At 43.2% G+C, this 22,708-nt stretch overlaps 1 protein-coding gene across 4 annotated transcripts in view; it reads right to left on the reverse strand.

Annotated features, from left to right (window-relative positions):
- The window catches only part of ARHGAP10 (Rho GTPase activating protein 10), a 241,326-nt gene that overhangs the window by 50,463 nt on the left and 168,155 nt on the right, over nt 1–22,708 (reverse strand). For all 4 annotated transcript variants that reach the window (XM_054562719.1, XM_054562717.1, XM_054562721.1 and 1 more), the window contains one exon: nt 21,469–21,628. In XM_054562719.1, coding sequence (XP_054418694.1) covers nt 21,469–21,628 — 160 coding nt within the window. The remainder of the gene's footprint in view (nt 1–21,468; nt 21,629–22,708) is intronic.

A 22,708-nucleotide genomic window follows, 5' to 3' on the forward strand; every position in this document is an offset into this window, starting at 1 on the left:
AGAGGTTCCACCTGGCTGGTGTGGCTCACTGGATTGAGCGCTGGCCTACGAGCCGTAAGGTTGCCAGTTTGATTCCCCATCAGAGCACACGCCTGGGTTGCAGACCAGGTCCCCAGTTGGGGGCGTGCGAGAGGCAGCTGACTGATGTTTCTCTCAAACATCAGTGTTTTTCTCCCTTTCTCCCTTCCTTCCCCTCTCTCTAAAAATAAGTAAAATCTTAAATCATAAGTTCCTTCAAGCCCCTCCTTAAGTTCAACTAACCTGCCAGAGCAGCTCACATGACTCAGGAAAGCCATGTATGCACTAGATTACTGGTTATTACAAAGCATATTTAAAAATATGAATCAATAGCCCGATGACAAGGGTGAGCTTCTGTCCCTGCAGAGTTTGAGGACTGACACAGTAGCACTTGGAAGCCTTCTAGTTCCCCAACCTAGCAGCTCTCCAAACCCATCCTTTTGGGGTTCTGTGGAGGCTTCATTACATAGGCATGATTGATTAAATCACTGGCTGCTGGTGACTGACTCAACCTCCAGCTTCTCTCTCCTCCACCAAAATTAGGAGGTGGGACTGAAATTTCCAATCCTCTGTTCATGGTGGGTTTGCCTGGCAACTAGCCCCCTCCCTTTGGTGCTTTCCAAAAGTTAACATAAACCCCATTGTGGTGGAAAGGAGCTTGTCCTGAATAAGACACTCATTTCACCTTTTTGGATCTCTGGTGTTTTCAAGCACCAAAGACAAGACACCAAATATAACAAAGATGATCCCGTTGCTCTTAACACTGAGGAAATTGCAAGGGTTTGGAGAGCTGTGGGCCAGGAACAGTCGATGAAGAACCAAGTATACATTTCTTATTATAAATCACATCAGAGAGTATGATCTGGAAGGTGGGAAATTCAAAACAAAGACAACTGAAGGACTGGAAAAGAAAGCCAACGGGTCACAGTACCAGTTCTCCGATGCTAAACACGCTATCATGGGGAAGAGAGAGTCGTCTGGTGTTGGCCCCAGAGGTTAAAACCAGTGCTGAGCAGGTTGAGAATATAAGGCGGCTCATGTCAGCTGAACACGAGGGAAAAAAACCTTCTGAGCTGGGAGAGCTACAAAGCTCTTGGGCAGGTTAGTTTGGGTGATAATGAGTTCCATGTCCTCAAGGTTTTACAACCCGCAGTTAGGGGCATTCCAAACGATGTCCACGCACTGCATGCAGGGCTTCAATGGGTTGACTTAGGAACCTGTGCGTGGGAAACTACGAACACACCCCCAAAAGATGGCCTTGTTCACCAAACTAGCTGAGACAAGTGACTCACTCCTCCAGACAGAAGCAAACCAGTCCAGTTGACCTGTCACACTTTCTTGCAGGACAGGGGAAACGTCCCCATCTCCTGGGAACTGCACCGTATGGAGACCTGGGCCTCCTGCTTCCCTGCCTCTCGCCGGCCGTGCTCTGGGTTCCGTGGGCTCCGATGGCATTTGCGGTGACATGCCACAGGCCCCCTGGCTGTTTAGGGAATAATCTCATTTCAATATTCCTTTTATTCTGGTCTTCTCTTTCCAAAAAGAGAATGTGTTAGATATTAGCATGTACACGAAAAGGCTCTGTACACTGTTACCATTTCATAAACACAATTATTAAAAATAAAGTCACCCATTTTTGGCTCCCAAAATAACCACCTTAGCATTCTTCCTTCCAACAGGGACTTTGTCAAAGAGCATGGTAATTAGCCTCCTTAAAGTTTACTAAGAACCTAACACTTAGAGGCATTTTAACCTTATTTTCCTCTACGCTATTATGCAAAACTATGTAAACAAAAATAAAACTCTACAGATACTATACTAGTACTGAGTCTACTCCAAAAAAAGGCCCGAGTCCCCCTGAGAAGTAAAGCCTGGGCGTTGGGTGAGTGAGAGGGAGGACGACAGGGAAGGTGGACATCTGAGCCAGTGGCCAAAGCTCTAAAATCACCATCACAGCAGGGAGAGTAATTAGAGAAGTTAATCACCTGTATATCCCACACTGTATTTTCACTTTCAGACGCTATGTTGTGTGCAAAAATGTAGATACCACGTTGTTGTTCTTTAAATATATAACCTTTAAAAATTTTTCCTTTTCCACCTAAAGAAATACTCCTCAGTCGATGAGGAAACAGAATTCACTTAAACCAAAATTCATTTTCTGTGAAATAGTGGGACATTCCTTCTGTTCACCGCTGCATAACAGACCCCGCCAAAGCTTAGTGGGATCAAACCGCCACCCTGCCATTACGCTTGTCATTTCCTGGCTCAGGAATTTGGGCCTGAGAGAGCAGGGACGAGCGGCCTCGGCTGGGTTCTGCCACACGGCTGGAGGCGGCCGGGACTGGCGCCGGAGGTCTGAGCGCAGCTTTGGTTGTCAGCTGGGCTCCTCAGTTTTGTCTGCTGGAGTCTGGGGCGACTGAGCTGTTTCTCCGTACGCCTGATGCCTGTGATGGGAAGGCTGGGACGGCCAGGACTGGCTGGGCTTGGCTCCTCCTCTTCCCCACACAGCTGCTCCACAGGGCGAGTGAAGAAGGAGGCTCTCTACACTCTCAGCGGGTGGGGTGGGGGAGAGCTGATGTCCCCCAAAAGGAGTGTTCCAAGAGAAAGGAAGTGAAACCTATCGGTCTCTTCAAGTTACAGTTAAGAGTCATTTCTGTCAGTCTAATGATCAAAGAGTCCCAGGGTCCACCAAGATTTAAAGAAAGGAGACGGTCTTCTCTCTCCATGTGAGGAGTGGGGCAGAATCTGTAGCCATCACTAATCTGCCAGAAGGAGCCACATTTATTTCATTTCTTCACCTGATGTTATGTGTATCACTGGATGATAGTCTGGACAGGCGCAGGATAACCATTCCCAAAGTAACTTGAAGATATAAGCACTTCGCAATAAATATAATGTGCTAAATAGATCACACACGCACACACTTTTCTCACCGCTGCTTCAAGTTTTTGTCGTCTAAGGACAAGATGGCCACACAAGGGCTTCATGCATCAGAAAGGAAAGACAGAGAAGAAGGTAAAGAGCTCGAAGAAGAATCAGATGCACTGTTAAACGTTTCTTCAAACTGAAACTTCTAACTGATCTCTCCAGCAATTTTTTTTCCAATAGAATAGTCAAATTCACAGATACTTTTACACTCTGCGATATGGAACTAGAGCATTTGTTTATTCTGTAATGTAAACTTAAGTAGGTGGTAGTTGGTTTATTTTTATAAAGTCAAAGGAGAAACTACATTTGAGTCATAATCTCCTCATCCCGAAAACAATGTTGATGATGATATTGACAAATAAAATATTGGAAAAATATCGAGTCCCTGCCCCACCAAGGTAATCATTGTCAATAGTTTCTTTGACTCTAAGAAAACTTTAAAAGTTGCCTATGCATTTGCCTGCATAGATGTATAATTTCCATGTATGTATTTTAACACACAAAGGGTCACAATAAAGATACAGTTTCATACTTCCATTTTAAATTATGCATTCAAACATTAACTGAATGGATAACTACTATGAGACATGCAACATCATGGACATGGGAAATAAGTACAAAGTACTGCAGTGTAACAAACTACCACAAATTCAGAGGCTGAAAACAGCACATTGACTGCACTGTGTTCTCCGATTCTCATGTACATAAGAAAGCTCTCAGTTCTCTCAGAGCTTCCAAGAGTCAGGATTCCAGGCACATCTAAACGGGGTTCTCTGCTCCAGTCCTTGGCTCATGAGACTCTAATCAGGTGCCGTTATGGAGGATTCAATGGAGGAAGTATCTGCCTCCCACCTCACTTGGGCAGTTGGCAAAATTCTGGGCTGTTGCTGACCTCGGCCTGGAGGCAGCCCACAGGCCCCGCCCCGGGGCCCTCTCCGCAGGCCGCTCAGGACGCGGCTGTTCATTCGTTCATCAGCCAGCAGGGGAGCCTCTCCCCCAACATCTGCTGCGATGGCATCTGATAGAACAAACAAAGATGAAACGCATCCCATCGCCCTTGAGGATACGGGTTATACTCAAGTCGCAGGCCCCACGGGCACTCCCAGGCCTGGGTTACCGGGTCACCACAGGGTTTGTCCGCCACAGGCAGGATCAGTACTTCCCCTGCTACCTCGTTCTTTTTAACAAGCTACCAACGTTTCCTCTCATGGCCACTGCATCATTTCTGTCACCGTCTTCCCCGCCACTGAAGGCTGTTTCCAATTTCCACACTGAGGTTTGCACGTGGCAGTCAATGTGCTCTCCATTTCTGCAAACCTTTGAGAGAATATCTGCAGCGTATTGTGTAGCAGAGAGACTGCCCTCAAAGCTGAAGTGCATTTTAAGCTTTGCTGACGCTGCCAAACTGCCTCAAAAAGGCTGCTCCAATCACACCCTACCAACGGTCTATACGACCACTTATTTCCTCCTCTCAAAGTGACTTCCCGCACGTCTCTCAGTGGAACGGTACAGCTTTCTCCAAATGCGTGTTCTTCATCTCTTCATTGAGGCTTACCACCCGGTGACTTAGGCTTTACACACAGGCCATTTATCTTTCGAATGACATTGATAACAGGGCCTGTTCTCCCGCTGCGTTATCGGATTCTGGCTGTATGTGAGCAAGCTATCGATTCTGGTAATTACTTTTAATCCTTCATCCAAATGAATCCTTTTAGTGTCTTTACTGGTTCTTCTCTCTGTTCTTTTGGGTTATCCACATACACAATCATATCTCTGAACAGTGCAAAATTTTCCCCTTTCAGTGTTCGTATCATTTATTTTTTTCCTCGTCCTTTCTAGACTAGTAATTCTAAGTCCATAATTAGTAATAGTGAACTGAGTCACAGCTTCAGCATTTTAAGCATTTCAACAATTAAACAGGATACTAATTTGAGGGTTGGAATGTTTTAGTTTTTCCTTTTTTAAAACATATTTTATTGATTATGCTACGACAGTTGTCCCAGTTTTCCCCCTTGGCCCTCCTCCACCTGGCACCCCCCGATGCCCTCTGGCAAACCCTCCCTTAGTTCATGTCCATGGATCATGCATATACGTTCTTTGGCTGCTCCATTTCCTATGCTGTTCTTAACATCCCCTGCCTATTCTGGACCTACCAATTTGTACTTCTTAATTTTTGCACCATTTCCCCCATTGTCCCTTTTCCCCCTCCCAACTGGTAACCCTCCAAATGCTCTCCATATCTATGATTCGGTTTCTGTTCTGCTTTTCGCTTAGTTTGTTTTTTACACTCAATTGTTGATAGCTGTGAATTTACTGCCATTTTAATGTTCACAGTTTTGATCCTCTTCTTTTTCTTAAATAAGTCCCTTTAACACTCCCTGTAATAATGGCTTGGTGATGATAAACTCCTTTAACTTTACGTTGTTTGGAAGCACTTGATCTGTCCTTTCATTCTAAATGATAGCTTTGCTGGGTAAGCAGCCTGTGGGGCAACTTCAAACGTACCAATATTGGAATCATAGGAGGGCAGGAAGGAGAAGAGAAAGAGCAAAACAATGGAAGTTTATGTGAAAAAAATAACCAAAGAAAATTTCCCTAATTTGGTGAGGGAAATAAGGGTTAAAATTTTTTTAAATCACTTTAAGGAAGTATCCACAATTTCTTTATTAAAGTATTATAGTAGGAATTACATAAATTCTGCCAAGTGCTTTTAGGCACCTCCTGAAAGATTTTCTCCTTTGACCTTAATACTATGGTACATTATATTAATGTATTTCCTAATATTGAGTCACCCTTATAGTTCAGGGATGAACTCAACTTAGATTGAAATATTATACTGTAAAGCACTGCTGTTATTTGCTAATGTATTATTTAAGATATCTGCATAAAATTCTTAAGTAAAATTGATCTCCAACTTTGTCTCTGACAGGCTTTGGCATTCGTGCCCTACTGGAGTCATAAAAAAATGTGAAGTCTTTCTTTATTCTGCTGTGGACTATGTTAAATACCAACAGATGTAACTGTTTCTTCCAAGTTTAAAAGAATTCACCTATGAAAATATCTGAGGCTGGTGCTCTTTTGGGAAATAAGTGGTAGCGCCTTTAAATTTTCTCTGTTTCTTTCATTGTCATCACTCACTAATTTCATTCAGATTTTCAAAATTCTGTCCACTGCCTATCTATGGGTTATTTCCACATTTGTTCCTCTTTACATATGTGAGCCTTCTCGCCCACTCCTTCTTCCCTTCACTAGCCTGGCCAAGGAAATCTGTTTTATTTTATGCTCCCCAATCCACCAAAAACATAAAAGGTATTTATCCATTTGTTTAAAAAACATTCTTTTTCTTTTCTAATTAATTTCACCTTTTATGTGTCCCCCCACCAATTTGGGGGAATTAAATAGGCAAAAGCTTAACTTATATTTCATTCTTTCTGGCTTAGTTATTCAGTTATTTAAGGTTATAAATTTCCCAGAGACCATAATTTTTACCCTATCCTTTCAGTTTTGATATGCGTGCTTTCATAATATTTTTATAGGAAGTCTGTAATTTTTTATTTCTATTTTGATTCATAAATCATGAAAGCTTTAAAATTTCCAGATAACCAGGGACTTTTATTTGGCTTCTATTATTATTAATGTTGTTAATTTCTAGAGTTAGAGTACACTACTATGGATCAGAAAGAGTCGTCCGTACTATTTCTGCAGTTTGAAATTTGGAATTTTTCTCTGCGGCCAAAAACAGACACTCAAGACCTGTAAACACAGCCTATCCTCTGAGCCACTGTAACAAAACATGGGGCCCCCAGATGTGTCTTCCCGGTGGGCTGCGATTTTCCCTCAAAAACCCAGGAACCAAGCCTCAGCATGTCTCTGTGTGAAGAATTCTGAAGGATGGAAAATTCCGAATTGACATTTCCTGAAGTTCTGGGCTCATTTCCATCAGATTAAGGCCTTGCTGGAATTCAGGGTGGGGGCGGGGGGGGTCTCTGTTTTAATATTAAAATGACTTGTTCTGTGTATTTGGTCTGGTATTCCAGTGACAACAGAATGTCTTGTGATGGGGTACCCTTGCGCTCTGTGTCTCCTGTTTTCTCTGACTTGTTTTATCTGTCTTTTTTTGTCCATTGAATGTGACTGTTTCATGAATAATGGTGACTTGTTTTTCAACTTTTGATTCTGTCCATTTCCATTTTTAATTTGTTCATCTGTTTGGGAATGTTGTTTGAGGTGTTAGTCTGTTTTCTTAGCTCAGCAGACACCTTTTAAAAAATACTCATCACTTTATTTTTGAATTCCCATTTTACCGAATATTTAGTTCTTCTATAGAGATAAATTTTAGCAAGTTCATTTATCCTCTTCCTTAGATCAGTTTTCCTTCCGAAACAGATTCTTCATCTGCAGTTTACATCTTCCTGTCCCGCTGCTATACGTTCACACAGACAACACACTGGATATTCTGGGTTGGTTGATTTCAATTATAATAATGTCTTAAACGGGCAGCTCTGTCAACGCTTTCTATTCACACCTCTACACTATGGGTGACATCTTGACTCTCTGCCTGTGTTCCGGATGTCTGTTTTCTTCTAGGCACTGGTGTCTATAGCCTGAGAAAACGGTGTATTCATCCGCTAGGGCTGCCGCCAACAGAACCCCACAGGCGGCGGCTTACACAACAGATACCGATTTTCTCACTGTTCTAGAGGCTGGAAATATGAGAATGAGGGGCCAGCTCACTTGGTTTCTTCCGAGGCCTCTCTCCTTGGCTTGCAGACGGCCGCTTCTCTCTGAGTCCTCCCGTGGCCTTTCCTCCGTGCACGTGGACCGCTGACGTCTTTTTTCCTTTCCTTATAAGGACAGCACTCCTGTTGGATTAGGGCCCATCTTGATGACTTCACGTAACCTTAAAACTACCCTCTCAAAGACCCCTTCTCCAAAGGGGTCTGAGGGCCCTAGGGCTCCAGCACAGGAATTTTGAAGGAACGCAATTCGATCCATAACCAAAGGGTTTGGGGAGCCCAGAGAGGCAGCCAGGGCTCTTTGCAGCGTGGGCTCTGCCTCTTCTCTGTGTTTGTGCCAAAACGTCACACTATGTTCACGCCTCCTGCCTGGGCTATAAACCACGTCAGCAGCAGCCCTGGCCCTTCACACCCCCACCAGGCATCTCTGTCCGAGGTGGCCAACGCGGCAACCACGTCCTATCGTTCTCCGGGCAGAAGGTGGACCAGGAAAAAGAACATAACTTACAGATGCTCAAGTTGGAAGTTATCAAGGTGGGAAATGACACGCCCCCCCCGTGAAGCGTTCATTTTTCCCCATCTCCCTCTCCTACAGAAGCTCTTGTCTTTAAACTTACTTTCAGTTCTGATGTGTTCCTTTTGACACTTTTGCTGGTGGATCACTGCTCCTGGGGTGTCAACGAGAGGGGGTCACACGCCCACTCTCCTCCTGTCTCTGCTGGGCAGCGGGGTACTCAGGAGCAGCGTCCACCTTCATGGAAGTTTCTAGTCTTCACCCAAGGCTGCCCAAACCATCCCTCCACCTACCTCCACAGAGGGCTAGACTTCACATGCACCTGACTCATGTCGCAGCTGGGGAAGGTCCAGTCAGGAGCAAATCGGAACTGGCCTAGACCAATTTTTAGAAACGTCATTCGCTCATATCTAGCCTTTTCCTCCATGGACTGATACCAAGCTTTTGTTTTGTTTTGTTTTTGCCTCTTTTAACTTAATTTGGGTTTCTGTTATAAGATTTTTGAGATTGTCTTTGCCATCTTAAAGCATGTGTTTGAGATAACTGTTTTAGGTAATAAATGAACCATAAAGAAAGTAAGATCCTATCACATGCAGAAACCTGTAACTTGATACACTTCACTCCTCCCTCACTCTCCACATATGTAAAAGGGTCACAGATTTTTCTTAAGTTATTTCAATGTCACCTAAGTTTATTTCACCAAAGCAGAGGTTCCTAACTGAGCTCCCTTTCAGACTTCAGTATTAGCATTGCCATAAAATCCTCTGTAGATGGTGTAGATGCCTTTGTGTTTTTTTCAGAAACTGAAACTGTTATCTTTCATGCTCTCCACAGGGCATGAAACATAAAAACTTATGAATCACAGATCTAGAGTAATTAACAGAGACGCTGCCAAGTATAGGAAACAACCAAGCATCAGAAACAATTTACAACAGTTTGGATTCACCTGAATAATAAAGTCAAGTAAAAAAAGTTATATGTTCCGTGGAATTTGGATGAAGCCGCTGCAGACTCCAAAAAAGCTCAACTGTGCGTGTGCATGTGCATATGCGTCTGCGTGTGTGTGTGTAGGTGGGCGCGGGGGTCGGGGGGAAGTAGGGGGAGGCCTGGGCATTGCAGGAAACACAGTCCCACAGGGACCAGGGGGGAAAGATTCAACACAAGAAACAACTGTTACTCCAAGAACCTTTCGACATCAGTCCCTCAGCACGTACAGCTTCCTCTGAGTTTATCAGCACATTAAGCACAAGTGACCTAATTCCTTCATTAAATTCTGACATAATATAATGAACTCTCATGTATACATCATGTAGCTACCTGATTCTGAAAATCCTCTTAGGGGTCACTTCCTCATTTGCATCTAAACAGAAATGACATTACAGAGAAATCGTGTGTTTGAAACCTTCCCTGGAGAAATGTCTCTACTTTTATTTACTGCTGGGGGCGGGGCGGGGGGGCAGATTACCAAAAAAGATTTACCCAAAAAAAAAAAAAAAAGGCAGAGCCTATGAATAAATTCCATTTTCAATATACAAAAAAAAAAGTTGATTCAGCAATAAATTAAAAAGAACAGGAGGCAGATGCCAAGACTAATGCACTAGAGATTATGATCCAGATTTTGTGTGAGTTTCCAGTGTGCAGTGTCGTTCTATGAACATATCTAAAATTACTACTATTTACCAAGGATTATAAATCTTCCTCAATATCTATTAATCCAGCCACATTAGAGAACTGGTTTGGCACAATCTACAGTGTGTAGCCCATGTACACTGTTGGTAATTAAGGATAAGTAATAATGATGAAAACAGCACACCAGCTGTGCAATGATTAATAAGAACTTTCCTGTGCACACAACCAGGCACTGGCATGTGCGGCTCCACCGACTGTATAAGGCTCAGGACTTTATCAAACACAGAGATTTCCTTTCTTACTCCCACACATTCCAACAGAGACAGACATAAGCACTTTTGTACAATTTAAACTTGGAACTCTTCATGTAGCAATATTGACTGAAACACTATGCATCATTGAAGCTTAAAAAAAAAAATACGGTCTTGTTTTTCTTGGGATAGTAGAAAGACCACAAGAAACTTTCTAACTCTGTGGCTTAACTGCCTGGAATCTTTTCTGGAACAAGTCAGGCTGTGAATGAATAAAGCAAGCTGGCTGCCCTTGGGTAAGTTCATTTCAACCCCCCAAGATGCAGTCTCTTGCATTAACCTATAAATTGTAGACAACCCAATGCTATCCACCCTTTCAGCACTGACTGGTTGCCTCAGGGTTCCTGTGGCTAAAGCTGCCCAGTGTCTGGAAGACCAGGCTCCACAGCCCTAGTGCTGAACCTCCCTCCTAAGTAGACCAGAACACTCAGGCAAGGCAATCCTCTCCCTGTTATAACTCTACCCATTCTACCCTCTGCAGGCCTGGTTCCCTGCTGTGAATGGAACAGGGAAGTATCTTCCAAAGAAACAGCTAAATTCATTTAAGTCTTTGAAATGCAGAACCGGTCTTAATCCGGCTCTGGACAAAGAAAGTGAAGGCTTCCTGTAGGTCAAAACCCGTCATGGACAATCTTCGGGCCCTGATCTGAGATCCGTCCAGTGTCACAGTCAGCCGTGCGGCTGTCCTTCTCACTCCACACTGAACCTCTCAAAGGCAAGATCTGGGTTTTGTTTTTCTTAACCTTTTGTGCTTGTCCATGAAGTACAAGGCACGGGGGAAGAATTTAATAAATGTTTGTTGACTGAATTAAGAATTGCATTAAAAAAAAGGGTGACAATACCAATTACCAGATCACCTAACTTTAATCAGGAATAACTTCATACACACACACACACACACACACACATATAAATATACAAGTAAAAATAAGATAAACCCTCAGGTACACATCATGTAGCTACATCAATCACCAACCCATGACCACACGGAGTTTATCTACATTCCCATATTTTATTAAAGCAGATTCCAGAGAAAGTGAAGTACTTAAGGAAGTTTTAGATGATTAGGTTTTATTCGGCCCTAAAATTCTAGATACTTGTACAGCAGGTCTTTGAATGTTTCATTCAGCATCCTTTCACTATAACATTGATAAGATGTGGTAGGGACTTAACTCTTGTTTACAGCAATTAGCCTATGGTAAAGTGGTTTCGTTCTAAGTCATTTTGGTTATAGTCATAGACCCTGTTGACAGTACTCAGTGAGAACTCACTATCTGTAACAGGAACACACAGTACCACACAAAGACTGACAGAGTTCATGGCTACCCGATCAAAGAAGACCTGTGACACAAACAAAAGTAAAAATCCAACAATTCACCTAAATCATTATGTATTAGGGGATACATTAAGTATGACCGCCTAAGACACTAAAATAAAAGAGAAACAATAATTCTGCAGATACCTACATTAAAAGAAATAATGACCTTGGGAGAGGGAAGAAGACAACAAGTGTTAAGCCCTGACTGGCATGGTTCAGTGGGTTCGCTGTCATCCCGCAAAGTGAAAGGTCGCCGGTTCAATTCCCAGTCAGGGCACACATCCAGGTTGTGGGTTCAGTCCCTACTTGGGTGTGTGTAAGAGGAAACCACTCGATGTTTCTCTCTCTCCCTTTCCCTCTCTAAAAATAAATAAATAATATCTTTTAAAAAAAAAAGAAAACGGTGTTCATACTGGAAGGCAAGCTCACCTAAGACATAAACACAGAAGGCTATAGTTTTAAAACTTTTTATAAAAAGGCTTCTTAGAGGAAAAATCCAGAAGCTCCATGGAAGGAGCAGTAGCTCTGAGGAGGGCCAGCGTCACCTGGACACTCAGCAGCCCCGGCGGAGGGGAGGAGAGGCGTCTGAAGCAGACACAGAGGAGAGCGAGCGGAACAGGCACAGCAGCTCACAACAGAGCTTAAGGGGGACAATGGAAAGAAAGCCAGCGGAGCGGATTCCTGCCTCAGGGTCACTTTCCAGAGAAACGACAAACTGGAAAGTTAAAACAAGGGGGGCTTACAAGGGCCTTGCACCCTGTGCCAACTTAGTCCAGTCTAAGGCTGCGTGGCTTGTAATGTACTTAACCGATCACGTTCTTCTCAATCCCCATGTGCCTCGGTAGAGTTGATCCTGCCCTTCTCAATGATCACATGCATTTACTGGGTAAAAGGGGGCAGACACTTCCCAAGCCAAAAAGACTGAATCCCAGAAACGGGGAACAGCGCCCTCACGCCTGACCCCCAGCTCCTCAGTGTGGCAGCTAAAAGATGTCCCATGTGCTTGGCAGAATAAACACAGCAGGCTGAGGGGGCTTCCTGGGAAAGGCTTGCCTGCAGAGCTGACCCTTGGCTGCCACGTGGGAACGTGTTTGGTAAACAGTCCGCGAAACTCACAAAACCCTCCTTCAGTGGAAAGGGTGCTCAGTTTTGCCTAAACGGTACCAACATGCACACATGCAGGTGTTAGGCAAAGCACCTGCTTTCCCTCTGTGGGGCTGGCACTTGGGTACACAGTGGCAAAGGGTGCCCATGTGACTATCTCCAACTGGCACTCAGTCTCTAACGGGCTTCCCAGAAGAGTTTGCTCCGAATGTCCCCCTCCTGGGAAGGGACAGCATAAGGAAGATGATATACGACCCTCCAGACTCCCCCCATGTTGTCTTCACGGTGTCCTTACTACACCTCTGTGATAAATCCAGGTGTCAGTCCCACCAGACACGGAGTCCCGTGAGTCTGCCAGCAAACCCTCAAACTTGGCGGCGATCCTGCAGCCCCGACACACCCAGAAAAGCAGTGACCACACTTAACAGGAAGACTCTCTTTCACTGTGTGGTCACTTTGCCCTGACTTTCAGTTAGACTGGAAACCGGAGGATTAATGGAAGTCTGGTAGAAATAGAACTGTTATGCCCCACTGCGCATGAACAAAGACCGGCAACCCTTCATTTAGCCATTTTCTGGCTAACATACAGAAGTCAAAACATTTGGTAGATTAGACATCAGTGGTTGCCATTCTAAAGATGTAGGAACTGAGATAAGAGCATATGGTTGGTGATCAGTTACCACTAAATTCAGCAGCGGCACTTCAGAATGGTTTTAATTTCAGGGAAATTCGGGAGAATTCAAATAAGAAGATGCGGTTGCCCCACAAAGACCTGATCTGAACAGAGATGCCTTCTTCAAACTGCCCCACGTCGATTTCCTCCCCTTTCTCCACGCAGCGTATATGAAAGTAATGGAAGGTGGCCATCTCTTGTTATTTAAGCGGAATGTCTTTCACTGTGAGCTCATACTTTCCTTGGCCAAACTGAGAAATAAATATTTCAATAAAAGGTTTTTCTGGTGGTTGGCCCCAGGTGAGGAACACGAACAACCGTGTGTCACTGGTGGCATAAATCATGAATCTAAAATGAATGACATCCTTACCTGCTCCCCTCCAAGTTCCTGTGCAGAAATATGGAAAATTAGTCAACAGCCAAAGACAAGAAAGGCCGAGTCTGAAGGAATGTTCTGGACCCTAACTTCTCACAGATTACACTGCAGCTCTTGGTTTCTCCCTTGGTTATAGGTTCCCGACCTGGGAATCCCAGAAATCCCTAACACTGTACATACATTTCTTCTGGGTACACGCGAGGTCCTCAAATAACATCATTGCATTCAATGTCATTTTGTCAGGAGGTTGATGAGATGCAGCAGGAACTTAACTCTTGTTTATATCAGCGAGCCTATGGCAAATCAGTTTCATTATATGTCATTGTGCTTAAAGTCACAGAATCTACTGATGATGTTAAGTGAGGACTTACTGTATATAATATACTATTTTCTGGGAACAGAAGTTAAAGCTTCCATTAAATTTTCAAAGTGGGTCCTAATGAAATAAAGCTTCAAAATTATGGCTCTATATAGAGGAAAGGGATGTCAGATGCAGGAGTGGACTTTAAAATGCTGACTGACTAACTGAACGGCGGGCCCAAGGACCACGCAGCCAGGAGAACACAGTGGCAGGGGAAATGGATCTCCCAGCTGTGGCTGTTTGCAAAGTAGCAGAACAGCTTTCCAGGAAAAGAGAAAAAATTTTCTTTGCAAGTATCCTAATCTGATGCAAATTATCATTGTAAAGGGTTCAACAATATACATATTATATTAATATAAACTTTTATCATTTTTAATTTCAAAGTTTTTGCTCAGAGCATGCAGCTTATTTTTACTACTCTGGCTTACAGTTGAGAAAATCATTTTACATAATATTGAAGCGATGAGACTTTGTTTCTCTTTTCCCACTTACACTATTTGGTGTAATTTTAGATGTCTGAAAATATACTTGAGACATCAAAATATTTTATTTTGGGTAATTTAGTTTGATCTACATATATATTCCTGATCTGCTGTTTCTGAAGACAAGAATATAGTAGTCCGTAGTCCGCACTCTTAGACAGCGACCGTGAAGATGAAAGACCTCCATTTATAGTCATTTAGAATGGAAGGAGCAGCAGTCCCTAGTCTAGGACCTACCAGCTCTACCTCTGGAGCCAGGCAGTCCTGGGTTTGAATCCCAGCCCTACCACTTACCAGCTGAATAACCCTAGAAGAGATAAATCTCAGGAGTGAGGTATATGAATCCAAGGATCACCTTCCTCCTCATTTTTAATTCCATGATTGAGTGCCAAGTTCCAAGCATTGAGAGCTTCGTGCTATCTTTGCAGCTTTGCATCCCCAGATACTTTGGCAGAGAATTTCTGCGTGGATCAGACCTCAGGTCTGCTAGCTTTCCTCAGACTCCTCAGTCCCAACTGTGGCATGAACACATTCTCATTATTTAAAAAAAATGATGAAGTCCTTCCTTCTATTGAATCAAAGACTCACCCTCTGGCAAATTCTACCAACTGGTACTGAGTATGCTTCCTAAAACAGCAAAGGATAAATCTACTTCCCCGCCCCCACCCCGCTTCCAGATTGTAGCTCCTCTATTTTCTTAAGGTGGTCTCAATGCTTTCTCCAGCCTGGACCCAAAATTACTGCAGAACGAAAGACCCTTGTCTCCCAACATTCCTCTTATCAACCACTTTCATCCCACAGGAAAATACCACCTACCTCTACAGAGCTACCTAACAGCACAAAGCAGAGACCTCCTATGTTGTTGCTTAAGGAAAGAGCCGAACTGGGAAGACAATGTCATTGTTATTTTCTGACTCTCCTTAAAAGATGCAGAAAGGATGACAGAAAGTTCTCTGTGCTTTTGAAGCTACTTTTTAAACACTCTAGAAAATGCAAGGCCCTGTTGGAAAAAAAAGCTAACAGTAAAGTTGTCGTGGCTATGCCGAAGAGGCCAACATTCATGAAAACTGAAAGAAGAAAAACACTCCCTGAAAATTTGTCAAATATCCTCCTCTTGACTTCTACCCTGAGCAGTCAACTACTTGGCCAGACACAAAGCTTTGAGAAGCCTGGGAGTTTTATTGTTTTGCTGTTGTTTAAGACATTTATTTTTCTCTCACATGAAAACGGGTGCTGCCTAGCAACCCAGGGCCAGCATAGCTAAATCAGGAAGCATTTTTTTAAAGAGGTTTCTTTTCCCATTAAATGACAAGCACACTCTAAGGCTGGAAGGTTCCTTGCACTGGAAGGAGGAAAATTTTGCACACTACTCACTCAGCCCTCCTTTACATTAAAGGACCCCAGAGACCGATGCACAGAAGAGGGCGAGGGTGCGTGCTGTTTTGCAGCAATGCAGGAGTGGGCTGCCCCGTGTTCGAAAGAGTCCACATGTGGCCATTGCTGGCTGCAAGCAAGGACTGAACAAGGAATCCATTCACCCATTCCACCACTGAACCTGTGACAGGGATGCATCCTATAGCTTTTGGCAAAGGCAGGAGGATGGCCCCAAAGTTAACAAGAGGAACCCACACACCATTGACACTCTTCTACACGTGCCTGTAATGTAATATTTTGGTGATTACACTGGACATCTGTGGGGAAACATATCTGCCCTTCTCACCTTTACTCTTTCTAGGTGCTTCCATGACCAGAGGACACCAGCTATTCAAGGATGAGGACTTGGCAACACATTACAAAGAGAGAAAAATCAAAGTGTACTGAAGAGGCTGCAGAACAGGGGTATGACGTCAGCCTCTTCCACAAAGCAAGATCTTCACGAATGGCCTCCACTAGGCCATTCACACTAGGAAAAGAGAGACAGGTTGCCTGCCAGGGAGCCCACATCAACAGCTAAAATGCTTATTTTGACAAAGTTATTAGCATTCTAATCAAGGAAAAGTTTTATGTAAATAAAACCTGATTGTCCCTCGGCACCCTGGGTCCCACAGAAACTATAATAAAGGCTAGAAAAACTTCATGACCATCAGACAATGGATGGCATCAGAACACACTGAAGACCACACGGGGCTAAGATCAACCTGTAGTTGGCATGTTCCATTTAAAATCCAATTAAAATCCTTAACAAGATAAATATCATCTGGAGTATAATTATATGTATTACGTAAAACAGTTTGGTTGAGAATAACGTTATATACCTTACTTTGTATAAATTGCCAATTTAAGTATTAATATAAAATAAGACAGATATTAAAAGAAAATGACCCTGATATTATTGTTTTCCTTGATGATTCTCAAATGTTCTTCAGAATCTTCAAGGGCTCTCGGGGATTGCAGAAGACACGCATTACAGATAGGCGCTCACAGGCCCTTAGAATAGGGCGTGATTAGCAAGCTGTATACAACCCAGTCCTACTCTGTTCTTCCTTCCCTATCACGTCTCTTCTGACTCTTCTTCCTGTAGGTGCTTCCATCATATGGGAAAAACACAAAATACACCTATATTCATTATTGGCCATTCCTGAACACTCATTTAAACCCTACAAGTAGATTTCAGCCTTTGCTCTCAATATCTAACTCTTGAAAAGAACATATGGCATCTGCTGGTCCTCAAAGCCTCCCACCTCGTGACAGCATCTGTCATCACTGACAATGTCCCCCAACAACCCTGACATTGAACTTGCCTGCATTTCTATGACTAACAGTAAAATGCCAGTGTTTCTCAAGTACATTGTTCTTATCTTCTCCTAGTGATGGAAAGGAAAGCCTTTGAGGTCAGACAATTCTTAGTTTCAACACAGGCATTGCCACTTACTAGCTATGTGCCCAGGAGCAAGTCAGTCTCTAACCTTTCAGTTGTCTCCTATGTATAAAGGGACAACATATAATGAGAATCTTGTACATACCTAGAAATACTGTTGCATACATATGCAATGGACACTGTACATATTTTAACACATATATTTTAAGTGTGTGTATATGTACACATACATACACACACATAAACACTAGAGTTATTTAAGATAAACACCCAGTATAGTACATCAGAAGCATATAATACAATGAGCATCCAATAAAGACTCCCTTGTGTAAATCTCATGCCTCATTATGTTATACTTTCTACCATTAAATTCTGTCACAAGGTTGAGCTCATGCCTCCAACTGTCTACCAAGCATCAGACCACAACAAATATCTGGCTTCTTACAAAGTGAACTCACCTCGCTCCTGCTCACTTTTTTTCTTTCCTGTTATTAATGGCACCTATACTCCCCCAGGATAGAGTCTTCAGCATCATTTTTAACACTGTCCTCTGAGATACCCCACAAATCCAGTCCCTGGATTTTGTCTGATCCACCTCACAAAATGGTGCTCTCCAGCCTGTAACTCCGTATTCTCGTGGTCTTTTATTCCTCTACTTTCTACTGCAAACCTTGCTGCCAAATTAAACTTCCTGAAACAGTTTACTTGAAAACCATAACGGGCCCTGCTACCCATAAAATTAAACCCAAAAGGCCTTCGGTGGCATTCCCAACCGCCCTACACACAGCCCGGACCTGCAATCCCATCCCAGCTCGCTCACCCAGGCTGCAGCAGGAGCTGCAGCAGCAGAACAAACAGCTCCTCTGTGTTCTTCTGACTACATGATCCCCCCGTTCCTGAAATGTCCTTGTAAAACATCCCCACCTGGTCAAATGCCATTCAGGGCCCTTTCCCAGTCCCCTACAGGTAGACACACCACCTCTAAAGCAGCAGTCCCCAACCCTTTTGGCACCAGGGACTGGTTCCACGGAAGACAGTTTTTTCATAGAGTGGGGAAGGGAGGATGGCTTGGGATTGATTCAAATGTATTATATTCAAGCTCACCTCTTGCTATGCGGCCCGGCTCCTAACAGACCGTGGGCCAGTACTGGTCCGCAGCCCAGAGACTGGGGGCCCCTGCATCTCAAGTCTCATCGGCTTTTCCTCTATCTAACAGCCCTTACGCTCTACTATCTCTTGAAGTTACTGCTAAACATTTCTTCTTTCCCCTACTGGCCTCACAGTCTTCCTTCCCCCAAATCTCATATCATGCCTGACTCAAAGCAGGCATTGTCCCGAATGAATATGTAACACGTATACTTGGGAGACCCAAATGTATGCCAAATTCACTAATTCTAAGGCACAACCCCAACCTGAAAATCCTTGGGAATTTCACAGCACCCTTTCTCACCTGGGAAATACAATTTTCTGGGCTGCAAAGGAAGAAAGGCCTTGATAATATTTTTGGCCCATGAACACTTCTTTTAAAACAACATCTTAATGTATGATGTGGAAATGAAGCCAAAGCATATGGATTAAGTTTCCTATAAAGTACATATGGATTTTATGAAAACAGCAGAGAGGCGAGGATAAAATGTGATCTCCAAAGCAGATTCACCAGGGGTCTTGTTCTAACTCCAAAATGAAGCCAAAGCTTTCTTGCTTTAATTATATGTTGAAAGTTTCTTCTTCCCTTTAGTGACTTTCCTAGTCAGTCAACATTTTTCACATTCCTAGGGCAGAAAAATAAGTAACAGAGGAAAAGAACACATCTTTTCTTTCTCCTATTGTTACCTTCCCTTCATAGACACTACTTAAGTCTCCTCATCTCCTTCTAGTTTCCCCTCCTTTCTGAATTAGTATTTTTTCCTTCCTCACAAGTTTTGTCCTCCCCTACCTATCCTTTTCCTTTCTCTCTTTCTTTTCATTCTCAAACACATAATACGAAAGGCTCTCTATCCCTCCTGCACCACGCTCAAGTCTTTGGGTGGTATCTGTGCATTTGTTGTCAAGGAAACCTGTGGTTCATGTGGGCACAGATGTCCATATGAAGTTTTCCTGCAAAACCACCCCTGTCAGCAGAAATATTATTCCTCATCGCAGATCCTGGACAAAGAGCTGGGAGTGAGAAGGAAAGCAGACAAGGATGAAACTGGAGAAGAAAGATGTTATGGGGAAATACACTCTCAGAAAAAGTAACTAATCCTAGCCAACTGCTCCCTCCTCTGCCCCACAAGCAACCCTGTGTTTCCACACTAAACCCAGGCATTTAGTGAAGAATCTGAGACTCAGAATCTCCCCATCCCCCTTCTTGGTAGAAAATGCGGTGCTTCAATTAACATCGGTTGTTAATCTCCAGGAGGGGAGAGAAGGAAATAGAAAGTCCTCTCTCTACTTAGCTCCCTAAAGCCGGATCTCAGAGAAGGGGTCCAGTTTCATCTGCTGGGACGGTTACAATGGGCTCAGCAATGCCACTTGGAAATTCCTCTAATTTGTTAATAAGGCGGAAGCTGCCCTATCTACTTCCCAGGAGGAAAATCATGTGCTTATCTTCCCAGCTTCCAGTAAGAAAATAGGAAGCCAGAGCACTAAGTGGAGATCCTTTTATGTGAGAGCAAGACCCAGAGCAGTGCAAATCACAAATAAATTGGATAAAAGTTTCCTAATTGGGAATTAATCTAATGATAGTTGCATTTACTAAACATTGTTGCAAAGCCTGTAGCCTAATAATTGTTTACTTTTCAGAAAATGAACAGTAGCCACCCAAGCTCTCTGGATAGTTTAGTGCACACAAACGAGGTTTAAGCTTAGTGCACACAAATGAGGTTTAAGGACAGCTTGACAGGACCATAAAAAACACAAACTCACCATTACCTACTACAAACTAAAACACAGAAAAAGCCCCACAAACTTCTTACACCCATAAACAAACTGCTTCTACTATGCTGGTAAAGAAAACCAGGTTCAAGTTTTTCATTGGGTACCAATACTCACACAGCTAGAATTGTCCTAGCAAACAGCGAATGCAACAAGGACCCAAGAAATGCTCTTGCAATGCTTTGCTCCAAGGGACTATCCCCCTGTATGACTGACTCTTTCCCACTCTTTTTTCCCCACTCTTTTGGATGAATTAAGGAAAATTTTCCCTAAAATGAACTGAGTTCCTTAATTCATCCAATAAATACTACCTGAGCATCAGACAGGTACCACGTTCTATTCTAAGTATACAAAAAAGATCTCTGCCCTCAAGGATCGAGCAGGGAGAAATAGCTAGCAACTAAGGAAATACGTAAGGAAATTATACTGTATGTTAGACAGGGCTAATGCCAGAGGATACACATGCCCAAACAGGCTTCCAACCCTCAGACTGTGACCTACTTTCCATCAAGGGTTGTAATGTTCATCTTCACATCCCGGCACCTAGTACACACTTGGCATATAACGCAAGATCGTTTTAAAAAGCTTTTCATTAACAAATAAGTAACCAAGAATTTGAACAGTTTTCAAATTCCCTCTCTCAGAGGAAAAATGATTAGCAAGGTCCTGATCTGTAACTGACAGAATGAGAAAAAGGAATCTGAAGTCCTTGAAAGAGTCTATTGTTTTGAAAAATCATGTATTCCCCTCGATTACAGAGAAAGAAGTCACAAGAAGTGTCACCTAAGAGATTATTCCTTTCAAATCAGAGATTCTTAACCTGGGGTCCCCGGATTCCAGGATGCATGTTAACCCCCCGAAATTGTTAACATAATTGGGGGTGGGGGGAGTGATGTGTAGATTTCTGGGGAGCATGTAACACAGATTGACAAGAATATTTTCCCTGTGTCACAGAAAAAGAATTTGAGTGAGAAATCCAAGGACAGAAGTAAAGGCAGGAAAAGAAAAATAAAAAAGTAGTTCACAATGGCACAGCCAATATTCCTTTGCATCTGGATTAAACAGTTCTTCCTCACACCAGTGAGAGAACAGAAGACCAGGAGGGCTTCCAGTTTATGAAACTCCATCAGAAGAGAGAAGCTCGATGTGAATTTCTCAGAACCAAGCTCATCATCGCGACAAAGTGATTTCAAAAAGAGAGAGAAGGAAATAATTTTACATCTCAAGGCAACAAGCCAAATACAGCAATTCCTTTAGGCGGGGGAAAAAAAAAGACAGCTTTACCTTTTCGTGGTTTTCAATTAAGATCTCCACCACGATGTTCTGGAACTTCAGATCCATGATGGCAGCAACAGTTTCCTCCTGCGGCCTCATCAGAGTTGGTCCGAAAACCACTCCTAAATTTGCCACGGTCATTAGGTTCTGCTTGGAGTGGTTTGATACGCTAACAGTGATGGGGCGGAGGGGAGAAAGGTCTCTGGTTAAAAGATGAGCAAAAACTGTGCTGCCCTCACTGTCTGCAAATGACTGGATCCCACAAGGCCGTGCTTAACGGGGCCCCGCCTGCGGTCCTGCTTCTCTCGCGCCGAGGCTCTCTGCTGGGCCGTAGCGACGGTCTTAGTAACTCCATGTACACGCTAAGATTGTGTCCCCAAAGGCCTTCACTTACTATTGCCCTCGACTGAGACCATCCCCTCCTTCCCCAGATCATCGTACTCTTGCTTCCAGGGGCCACGAGACTGAGAAGAGTTACCTTCACGAGCACACACACCGTGGTCCGAGCACCCACGCTCGCCCCTTGGGCCCAGGGAACAACCTGGGTAACTGTTCTCAGCAGCTCCAAGTTTTGTCTCATCCCCAAAGAGACCTTCCATAACAACTCTCTTTGTAACTCCTCACCCAATGTATATTCTCTACCTCCACACCCTACTTTGCCTTTTGACCACTTACCACCTGAAATTATTTTAATTTTTGTTTTTCCTTTATCTTTTCCCCTTTGAAAGAAGGGACTTCCTGAATGTATCTTACTCAATTAAGTGTCTACCAGCACGTAAAAAAGGTATTCAAAAACTATTTGTTGGCCAAATGAATGAGTGGCAATTCTAGTCCTAGGAGCCTCGACAGGTCATAGTATCTTCTGGCCATTCAGCTGCTTTTCGTGTAAAATAAAGGCTCCGAAACACACTGCTCCTCAGCTTCCTCTAGCCTCAAAAATTCTATAATTACAGTAATCGAGGAGTCATATATTTGAAGAAAGGGCTAATCTCTCTACTGGATTACTAGATTTTGCTTGCTTTTTAAAAAGGAAATAAAAAGAATAGAATGGATCTTAGGAAATAACTACCTGTTACTGATTAAACAAATTTAAAGGACATTTTCAAACTTAAGAGTTAGGTAGGTGTGAAACCAAGCTAAATTTGCTAACAGACTTATAATCACATTTCCAGAATCTGTGTACAGGGAAGTGTATAATATTCTCTTCTCTTACTTCAAATCAAACCCCAAGTCGCTGGCAGCGACACTA

The sequence above is a fragment of the Pteronotus mesoamericanus genome, unplaced genomic scaffold (assembly GCF_021234165.1).
Source record: "Pteronotus mesoamericanus isolate MK-2021 breed Mesoamerican mustached bat unplaced genomic scaffold, CSHL_Meso_final contig_163, whole genome shotgun sequence".
Classification (NCBI taxonomy): domain Eukaryota; kingdom Metazoa; phylum Chordata; class Mammalia; order Chiroptera; family Mormoopidae; genus Pteronotus; species Pteronotus mesoamericanus.